The 11321-nt window shown below is 41.1% G+C and overlaps 1 protein-coding gene across 1 annotated transcript in view; it reads left to right on the top strand.

Annotated features, from left to right (window-relative positions):
- The first annotated feature begins 3864 nt into the window (after window positions 1–3864).
- Window positions 3865–11321, top strand: part of LOC128647401 (zinc finger protein 281) — a 127491-nt gene continuing 120034 nt past the window's right edge. The window contains exon 1 of the mRNA XM_053700190.1: window positions 3865–4391. Coding sequence (XP_053556165.1) covers window positions 4095–4391 — 297 coding nt within the window. The 5' untranslated portion in view covers window positions 3865–4094. The remainder of the gene's footprint in view (window positions 4392–11321) is intronic.

Below are 11321 nucleotides of genomic sequence, written 5' to 3'. Positions count from 1 at the left end.
TTTACAAGCAACACACAGAAACTGTTTCCTGCACAATGTGTGCAAACCAGACTCTTACGAGACTGTATAGAATAAATCTCTTACACGCAATGCGCCTTCACCTAGGGTAGCTATGACACCAGCCTCGAACTGTAAACGTTCTCAAAAAACTTTGTAAACCAGTCACTCAATGGGAACAGTTAACAAATGATACCAGAAATCACTCAGCAAATTGTGTACATATCAATCATGGTGTGGGTGTTATATAATATATATATTATAGTGTGTATATAGCAGTCACATGCAGTAGGTTTTTCCCAGCATAGGGGTTCCTTATACAATGCCAACCTCTTGTCCAGCCCATATGCGTGTCGTGCTCAAGTTACAGTCCAATGCCTGCACTGGGCCAGCAATACAAGCAGTAGGGGAAGGAGCCCTACTCATCCGACAGCAGCAGCGCACTAACTAAGGGAATGCTTCCACTTTACATAAACATGGCGGCCCTCAGAGGCGCACACTGGTTGCTGTATCACAGTAAGTCCCAAGCTTTTCTATTTACCATATTATACAGTGTTAAACGAGCTTTGACTCTGCTCTGTGCCTGCATTATATACCCACCGGGCAGGCAGGCAGCATTCGCTCTGATCCTGTGACTGGCATAGCAGGTCACTCATGACCTTGTACAGGCAAAGCGTGTGGTTTCCTGATGCTAATATATCTTTACGTCACTGCTGCTCCTGAGCTTGCCTAGATAAACCTTTCAGCAAAGGATAACAAGAGAAGGAAGCAAATTAAGTAATAGAAGTAAATTGGAAAGTTGTTTAAAATTGTATCCTCTATCTGAATCATGAAAGAAAATATTTGGGTTTCATGTCCCTTTAACACATCAAAATATACATGCAATAGGTGGGCAGAGCTTGGCAGGCATTTTCGGCTTCTTACAAGCTTATAGACGTGGGACCCGTTGCAGTATGTTTCTCTGGAATGTAACAATAAGTAATCAAAATTATATATTGGGTCTAGACTCTCCCTTTAACTTATTGAACAGAAGGAGGGCGGCCATTGAAGAGAGTAAATGTTGCTGATGGGGGGGGGGGGGGTAAAAATGTTTTTGCTTTTTAAAAGGGCTATGAACAGTGCTCCTTTATATTGTGTTAAAAACAGAAAACATTAACCCTTATAAAGCTGCACTGAATGCTAAAGTTAAAAACATATGTGTTTGTGCCATCAATATTAACAAAACTAAAGGATAGTTTTATGCGTATAATATAACAATCTCTTATGAATTAAAATATAGATATTCTTGCTTGTTGTATTTATTATTTACATTTTTTAGTATATATATATATATTTTAATAAAATATATTATAATTATAGTTTTACATAACAGCATGCCTGTTATGTACCAATACATTTGTAATACTAATGACTTTTGTAACATAAATATACATTTAAAAATGTTTTATTTATGTTTACAATAATAAACACAGCAAGAAAAAATAAATACATTATAATTTATATACAATACTTTAAAGAATATGCATCATACATGAGAATGAATACTATTTTAAACATTGTAGATAAATGCTAAAATACACTATTAACCCCTAAGCTGCCCTAACCTAATCACCTAACCACCCAGGTTAGGTGATTAAGGCTTACTAAATGCTAAACAACAATAATCACCTAATCAACCACCATACAGGTATGGGGGGTAGTTAGGTGTTTAAGGTCTAAACCACCACCTCCCAACGCAAACTAACCCTACACTACCTAACACCCCCACTAAACTAAACCCCCCGTTACAGAAAAATAAAAAAACACTAACCTACAAGCCCCATAAAAAAATAACAAATTTTAAGTGGCAGTGGAGAGGGCGTGGCTTTTTGCGGCCTCAAATTCATTATGAAATGAATTTATATATATATATATATATAAAATATATATATATATAAATATATTATATATATATATATATATAATATATACAGTATATATGTATATATAAAATATTTATATATATATATATAATATAAATATATATTATATATATATATAATATATATATATATACACATACCAAGTTGAAAACCCAATACCAAGTAGAATAGTGCTGTAAGTATAGCCAATAAAATTATTTAGAAAAGCTAAACTCAGATTAACAAGTTTAAGAGAAAATATAATTGCCACTAACTTTTGGGCAACAAGTTTACAAAATTATTGGAGCAGTGTTTGGAGATGAGAAAGATGGTGATGAGACAGAGCATTACCTGGGATTGCTAAGCTTGGGGGCATCGTGAACCTGTGTGACCGGACTCGGGTAACTGGTGGGCGGGTAACTGGTGGGCGGGTAACTTGTGTAATGATCGGTCGGGTAACTGGTGTAACGGGTGGGCGGGTGCGCGCGATGTCCTTTCTCTCTGCTGCAGGATGTGACGACTCCACTCCTGGACCTTGTTCCCCCTCCCACATCATCCTCCGTCTCTCCTGCAGACTCCACCTACCCGGTGTTGTGTCGAATCTGGGGATCTAGCAAAATCGGGAATCGGCAATTCCTGGAACCCCACCCACACATCTCTAGTAAGCTAACACACACTATGCCTAACGTCCGCCCAGGCTACCTCCCACTTCTACTAAACTCCACCCAGGATACCTCCCCATTCCTCCAAAATGCCACCCAGCTACGTTGGGACAGATGAGCCGTTACATATAAACACAATAAGTATAGGTGATATATTTAAATATGCTCTTTAAATATTATAAACGCTGCCATATGCCACTTTATGTAGTAAGTACGAAATACACGGCTAATAAATACCCTGCCTCGTACGTGACAAGCTGTCACAAATACTATGTTGTCAACATAGTAAATGTGACGGCTCATCTGTCACAACGTAGCTTAGTGGCATTTTGGAGGAGTGGGGAGGTATCCTGGGTGGAGTTTATTAGAAGTGGGAGGTAGCCTGGGCGGACGTTAGGCATAGTGTGTGTTAGCATACTAGAGATGTGTGAGTGGGGTTCCGGGAATTGCTGATTTTGATAGATCCTCAGATTCGACACAACACAGGTTTAGTAACCCCGGGCTAAGTGCTCCTCTGGACAGCTTATTTTTTGTAAAGTCTGTGCTCACTGCTGCGCCAGGGGAGCGCTTAGCCCGGGGCATTTGAGGCTAGATCCGGGACACAGAGCCTCAGATCCGGACTGTCCAGGTGAAACCGGGGCGGGTGGCAACCCTACGCTAAGCCCATTGTAGGCTGTGGTTTCAAAGCACAAAACCAGCTATTTCATATATATATTCTCATACATTTTATACTATGCAGCTGGTATAACAAGTAATTGGACATTTGAAAAACAATTTTACAGTTTACTTTCCCTTTACGTTCCAAAAAGAATCAAGGCTTCCAGTTCCAAGCACAGATAACAGACAATCATTGTGGGAGGGGGTCTTGCTTTAGGGGTCTATAATGACTAACACATTAGTAACATAACCTACAGAGTTATTAGTGTTACCAATTTGATTTGGATTTTGCCTTCTGTACAAATTTCGCGTTCAGATGAGTACAAATTAATTTGTAAACTCGCCAGTTTAATCGTCACTTTTTAACAACTGGACGCAGGGAGCAAAAGCAAAAAAAAAAAAAGACGCAGACCGCATGCGCAAAACGGGCTTAGTTCGTTGTTCAGAACAGCAATAGCCTCGTATGCGCGACGCAGGCGCAGATGAATTTATTAAACGGACTCCAATTCGCTGTAATATGACTTAAGACGTCACGCATGCTCACTGTAATCGCTCAGGATCTTGCGCATGCCGAACAGAAGTACTTACAGTATTGCAGCTGCGCAGTAGCAAGCTTACAGCCGCTACGCTTGCGCAGTTAGGGCTATTACCCGATTCTATTGTGGACCTTTCGGGCGTCGTGTTTGTTCCTTTAGTCGACGGCGAATGCCGGTGTATGCGGCCTAGGTTGGCTGTAAGGATGTATGAGAGTCTGGTGTGCGACTGGGCCTCAGTCCCTGGTGGGTTGTAGTGTCGGGTCTGCAGTGAAACATCAGGTGGTCCGGCCTTGTTCGTGCTGTGCGCCCCCCGGTCAAGGCCCGGGTCTCCGCTCTCCGCCATGGAGCCCACGTTCCCGCCCAGCATGATCATGTTCAGCCATCTTCCGCCCGTCACCAGCTTCACTCGTCTGGGGTCCGAGTTGCTCCCGTCTGGTTCGGCCGACCTCATTCTCAAGAAGGAGCCGGGGTCTCCGCCTCATCACTCCGACTTCCTTCACAGCCTAACTGGCATCAAACAAGAGAAGCTTGGTGAACACGATCACTACCGATATTACCAGTCAGAGAGACCGGCTGAAATCCTGGAGGTGACCGTGGGAAGCTCAGGCTTGGGACCAGACTTGGGACTGAGTCGAGAGGTAAGGGGGGAGCTAATGTGTGTGTGAACCTAGTGCCAAATAAGTCTGGGACCCTCGTATACATGATTGAGAGACACTTTAGTATGGTGATGATTATGGGGGTAGCGCTGGGAGATCTGGGCAAGAATCTTACTCTGAACTCTGTTATGTTATATTGGCTGTGTTTATAAATATGGTGCAGTAAGAAAGGACGTTCACCATATGTCTCTTGTAAATAAAATCACTTCTGAATAGAAGTGTTTAGAGGTAAAGAGTTAACAAACTACTTTACAATCAAAACATGAGCCATATTGTAGAAACCAGCATCCTACTGTCAGTCAGAATTGCTTATTAACAAAGCATAATTTTAGATTGAAATTAGATTAATTAGTTAATACTCTTATGTAAACAAAAGCAGAGGTTTTGGCACTGGGCGTCAGTATTCAATGCTATTCCACTGCTCAGACATTTCACAATGACTGCAGACAAATTTTAATGAGTTTTAGTAGTTAACTTTCATAAACATTTTAGATTGCTGCACTAACAGTTATGGGTGATTTTGTTCAGGTTGCTGCCTTACTGCAAGGTTCATTTAGTAAACAGTTGCATTTCGGAGCCTGCCAGAGGTTTTTAATGCATTTATTGAGGACTTCCTAGCAGTTGACAACTTACCTGTCAGTAGAATGCATTACCACTACACCTCTTACCTGTGAAGGATTACTGCGTCACACTCCTTGAGTGACAGGGAGGTACACCTCTAGGCGGTGAAGGATGATTGTGTGACAGGGAAAGGGCTAGTTGGTGGTACACCTCTAGGCAGTAAAGGAGGATTGCATGACCGGGAAAGGACTACGTGGTGGGACACCTCCTAGGCAGTGAAGGAGGATTGCTTGACAGGGAAGGGGCTACTTGATGGGACACCTCCTAGGCGGTGAAGGAGGATTGTGTGACAGGGAAAGGGCTACTTGGTGGTACACCTCTAGGCAGTAAAGGAGGATTGCATGACCGGGAAAGGACTATGTGGTGGGACACCTCCTAGGCAGTGAAGGAGGATTGCTTGACAGGGAAGGGGCTACTTGATGGGACACCTCCTAGGCGGTGAAGGAGGATTGTGTGACAGGGAAAGGGCTACTTTGTGGTACACCTCTAGGCAGTAAAGGAGGATTGCATGACCGGGAAAGGACTACGTGGTGGGACACCTCCTAGGCAGTGAAGGAGGATTGCTTGACATGGAAGGGGCTACTTGGTGGGACACCTCTGGACGGTGGAGGAGCATTGCCTGGCAGGGAAGGGGCTACTTGGTGGGACACCTCTAGGCGGTGAAGGAGCATTGCCTGAAAGGGAAGGGGCTACTTGGTGGGACACCTCTAGGCGGTGAAGGGGCTACTTGGTGGGACACCTCTAGGCGGTGAAGGAGCATTGCCTGGCAGGGAAGGGGCTACTTGGTGGGACACCTCTAGGCAGTGAAGGAGGATTGCCTGACAGGGAAGGGGCTACTTGGTGGGACACCTCTAGGCAGTGAAGGAGGATTACCTGACAGGGAAGGGGCTACTTGGTGGGACACCTCTAGGCGGTGAAGGAGGATTGCCTGACAGGGAAGGGGCTACTTGGTGGGACACCTCTAGGCGGTGAAGGAGGATTGCCTGACAGGGAAGGGGCTACTTGGTGGGACACCTCTAGGCGGTGAAGGAGGATTGCCTGACAGGGAAGGGGCTACTTGGTGGGACACCTCTAGGCGGTGAAGGAGGATTGCCTGACAGGGAAGGGGCTACTTGGTGGGACACCTCTAGGCGGTGAAGGAGGATTGCCTGACAGGGAAGGGGCTACTTGGTGGGACACCTCTAGGCAGTGAAGGAGGATTGCCTGACAGGGAAGGGGCTACTTGGTGGGGACACCTCTAGGCAGTGAAGGAGGATTGCCTGACAGGGAAGGGGCTACTTGGTGGGGACACCTCTAGGCGGTGAAGGAGGATTGCCTGACAGGGAAGGGGCTACTTGGTGGGACACCTCTAGGCGGTGAAGGAGGATTGCCTGACAGGGAAGGGGCTACTTGGTGGGACACCTCTAGGCTTTAAAAGATGACTGTAGCGGTACATTCCTTTTTTGACAGGGAGGGCTACTTTGTGTAAAAGATGACTGTAGCGGTACACCCCTTGTGACACAGGGAGGTCTACCCAATAGTACACAACCTGCCTGTGAGAGTTGAATGTGTAGCTGTGCACCCTCTTGCATGGCAGGGCTGCCTAGCAGTGCGCAGTCTTGCATGGAATCTTATACCCAAATCCCTTGCCTGCAAGGGTGGATGACATCACTGTATAGCCCGTGCCTGTCAGAGTGGATTGTCATGTATGCCACTTACTTAGTCAAACTCACACAGGCAAGTTGGAGTGGTCATTTTAGTATGTGTATCTGAGAGTGATCTCTACTGACTGCTTTTTTTTTTTACCATAGACAATAGACTGATTACTAAGCCAGATAAATAATGTAAAATTGCAATTTATTTCCAGCAGTTTTTTCAGATTAGAAGCAAAGACAAACTTCTTTTTGGAATGCACATAGTTAATTTTGAAGCATTATTTTGCACAATGCATGCATTTTCAAAAAATAGTCTTTTTTTTTTTTTTTTAATTTTTTTTTATGTCACAGGCTACAAGTGACCTGCTATCAGTATTGCTCATGACCATGTACCTCATATGCATGCTTTGAGTGCTCTTACCGGATGTCACAGGCAATCCAGAGCATGTACAGGGGGAAATTTTGATTCCTGTAAAAGATCTTAGTGTGGCGATCTTTTACAGAAATCAATCTGGCTACGAAAATATCCGAAGAACATAAACTGTTGCTTACTTCTGCATTTAGATACGAAGGATCCAGAATTTTATATATATATATATATATATATATATATATATATATATATATATATATAATCACTCGCTGGACTTCAGACAACTGTGCAAAAAAAGATTTATTAAAGGTGACGTTTCAGGGTTTGTTTACCCCGAAAGTCACCTTTTTAATAAACCTTTTTTGCACAGTTGTCTGAAGTCCGGCAAATGCTTTATAATTTTCTACTATTGACATCCAAACAGCACCCCGGCGGATGTAATATTTTTGGTGAGAGTGCATACACTGTGCTTTGTTTATGTGTGTGTGTGTATTTCAAATGCACTGCTATGCTTTTGAGTTATAACTTTTTTTTTTTTTTTTTTTATATCTCATTTATCGCAGTCTAAAATTGCATTATCTCATTGTTACTAATGCATTAGCCTATTCTTACACAATTTTTAAAAGTGGTTATGGCAATAACAAAATATTTGAACCCCAAAACATTGTTCCTATGTATTTAGTACCGTGAAATAAAATAAAGTGGGTAACCAAGCTAGCAAATAATTTAGAAGCCTATAAATATTTGCTAGAGCTTTATTTTAGATGGCACCGTGGTGTATAAATAACACATTTAAAGGGACAGTAAACGCCAAAAATGTTGTTGTTAAAAATATAGATAATCCCTTTATTTACCATTCCCCAGATTTGCATAACCAACACTGTTCTATTAAAATACTTTTTACCTCTGTTATTAACTTGTATCTAAGTTTCTGCAGAATGCCCCCTTATCTCAGTTTTTGATAGACTTGCATTTCAGGCAGTTAGTGCCGACTCTTAAATAACTTCACGGGCGTGAGCACAATGTTATGTATAAGGCACACGTGAACTAACGCCCTCTAGCTGTGAAAAACATTTTCTGTAGGTAGGGTCTCTCTCACACCTCCCGCCGGCACCAGCAAATGATCGTTGCAAACAGTGACACACAGTGTCACTGTGCAACTATCGGGCATCCGCCTTTATAATGTAACTAGACACCAATCGTTCTCAGATACCATATGAAGAGAGGTGCCTGCAGTTCAGGAACAGCAGCTTTTGGCTGTCACTTTACACCCGAGCCTGCTGTATCTTCCTGCAGCGGCGACTTATATATGTTACGCAGTATGATGGGCTTCATACCGCATGACATGCATGTACGTCCTATTGCAGGGGTCGACAATTCTGTTTAAAATTTAGGAGCCAGTACGAATATTTAGGAGCCAGTGAGTGGTATTTGTAAATAAATCTATGGAGAGTAGCCCCAAAAATTAGGAGCCAGGGGTAAAATTCTAGGAGCCAGTGGCTACCTGGCTCCTGGTTTTGTCGAGCCTTGTCCTATTGGTTAAAGGGACAGTTATGTCAGAATTAAACTTGCATTCATTGGATATAGCATGATATTTTAAACAATTTTCTAATTTACTTCTATTAATTTTTTCAATGAGTAGACATTTCCACCTCTTAGCCAATAGCCTGCTTGCCCTTCAGCATTATGCTGTAGGCTAGCACGGCTATTGGGTAAGAGGTGGACACGTCTCCTCATTGAAAAGCTTATCTGTGCTGTGGGCGGCCAGAGGCGCTTAGGTAAGCAATGAAGCTGTGTCTAAAGGGACCTACTCATCAGTTAAAAAATAAATAAAAAATATGAAGAAATGAAGGTATATCCTAGTGTGTTTTTTCCCCTCGAAACGCTAGAATTTACCATCACTTTAAAGAGTAATCCTAGGTGAACTCAGGAGTGTGTGTCTCCAGCCATCTTGTAGCTGTTTGCAACATTTTTTTATAGCAATGTTATACATAGATGAAAATACTACTGCTAAAGACACATGCATGCTCTTGAGCTCCTCTCAGCCTACCTAGCTTTACTCCTAACAACGGATAATAAGAGTGTAAAGCGTATTTGATTATAGAAGTAGATTGGATATTTTTTTATTTATAAATCACATGCTCTATTTGAATCATGAGTTTGACTTTACTATCCCTTTAAGAAGTCTGCAGTGTGTGTATTCTCAATCAAAAATGTACAATTTTAAGAGAGAAATAGTTTGAAAGGGGGCAAAATGATTGTATATTGCAGAGTGTGTTTATTGTCCATTTAAAGGGACTGTGTACTGTAAACTTTTCTCACCTTTAATGCATTCTCAGTTATCCATTTAAGCTGTTGGAGCGTATTAAACTATTTACAAATAGGTATTTCAGCTTTATTTTATTTGTAATTTAAAATTTTAATACTCAAGTACTGGCCAAAGAAAAGTTTAAAGCAAGAGCTGCCAAATAAATTTCACTCCCATGTTGGGGGGGGGGAGTAAAATGTTTTCTGTTGCTATTGTCAAAGGGACATTGTACACTAGATTTCTCTTTGCATCAATGTTTTGTAGAAGATTACTTTTATATAGTACAGATACAGTAAGGAGACCTTTTTGCATAGCAATAGACAGGATGAGTGTGCTCCCTAAAATCTCAGCCCATAGGAAAAAAACCGGCTATTTCAGTAACATTAATCAAACAAGCTATACATTTTATACCATGCAGCTGGAAAATCATTAAAGGGAAACTAATTTTGCAGTACACTGTCCCTTTTTAAAGGAACATGAAAAACAAAATTTTTGTTTTATAATTCAGAAATAGCATGCAATTTTTTTTATACAACTTTCCAATTTACGTATGTTTCCTTCTCTTGGTATCCTTTGTTTAAAAGTATACCTAGGTTGGCTCAGGAGCTGCAGTGCACTACTAGGAGGCGCTAGATGCTATTTGGTGGCTACACGTTATATGCCTCTTGTCATTGGCTCATCATATTTGTTCTCCTAGCTCCCAGTAGTGTATTGCTGCTCCTTTAACAAAGAGATTGAAGCATATTAGAGCATAGAAATAAAACGGAAAGTTGTTTTAATATATGCTTTGTATGAATCATGAAAGAAAATGATTAGGTATTATGTCCCTTTAAAGGGACACTGAACCCACATTTTTTCTTTCATGATTCAGGGCATGAAATTTTAAGCAATTTTCTAATTTACTCATATTATGAAATTTTCTTCATTCTCTTGGTATCTTTATTTGAAATGTAAGTTTAGATGCCGTCCCATTTTTGGTGAACAACCTGGGTGGTTCTTGCTGATTGGTGTATACATTCATCCACCTATAAAGTGCTGTCCAGAGTTCTGAACCAAAAAAGCTGATGCCTTTTTCAAATAAAGATAGCAAGAGAACGAAGAAAAATTGATAATAGGAGTAAATGAGAAAGTTGCTTAAAATTGCATGCTCTATCTGAATCGAAAAAGAAAAAATTTGGTTTCAGTGTCCCTTTAAAGGGACAGTCAACCATAGAATTGTTATTGTTTTAAAAGATAGATAATCCCTTTATTACTCATTCCCCAGTTTTGCACAACCAACAGTTATATTAATGTACTTTTACCTCTGATTACCTTGTATCTAGGAACCTTCTTCCAGCCCCCTGATCACATGACTGTGACTGTTTATTATCTATTGTCTTAAATTTAGCATTGTATTGTGCTAGATCTTAAATAACCCTCTGTGCCTGAACACAGTGTTATCTATATAGCCCATGTGTACTTTCTGTCTTTGTGTTGAAAAGAGATTTAAAAAGCATGTGATAAGAGGCAGCCCTCAAAGGCTTAGAAATTAGCATATGAGCCTACCTATGTTTAGTTTAAACTAAGAATACCAAGAGAAAAAAAGCAAATTTGATGATAAAAGTAAATTGGAAAGTCAATTAAAATTAAAAGTCCTATCTGAATAATGAAAGTTTAATTTATACTTGACTGTCGCTTTTAAGCTTGTCTCTACTAGGGTTGCACCGATACTAGTATCGGTATCGGTGCCGATACCAAGTATTTGCATGAGTACTTGTACTCGTGCAAATGCACCGATACTTAAACCAATACCTCCAATTCCTACCCATACGCCATCTTGTGGCATTTTTCAAACTGCATGTTCCCATTTCATTTTAAGCTGGAGTGGAGACTTAACTAAAAATTGTTCTGCCAATACAAATTGCTGTTATTTGTATTATTGTACATCGGAGAAGTCATTCAGACAAACCCCTGAAGTACTGGGCAGTTAATAAACT

The sequence above is a fragment of the Bombina bombina genome, chromosome 1 (genome assembly GCF_027579735.1).
Source record: "Bombina bombina isolate aBomBom1 chromosome 1, aBomBom1.pri, whole genome shotgun sequence".
NCBI classification, from domain to species: domain Eukaryota; kingdom Metazoa; phylum Chordata; class Amphibia; order Anura; family Bombinatoridae; genus Bombina; species Bombina bombina.
Note: the sequence above shows the minus strand (reverse complement) of the source record. Positions and strands in the feature narration are given on the sequence as shown.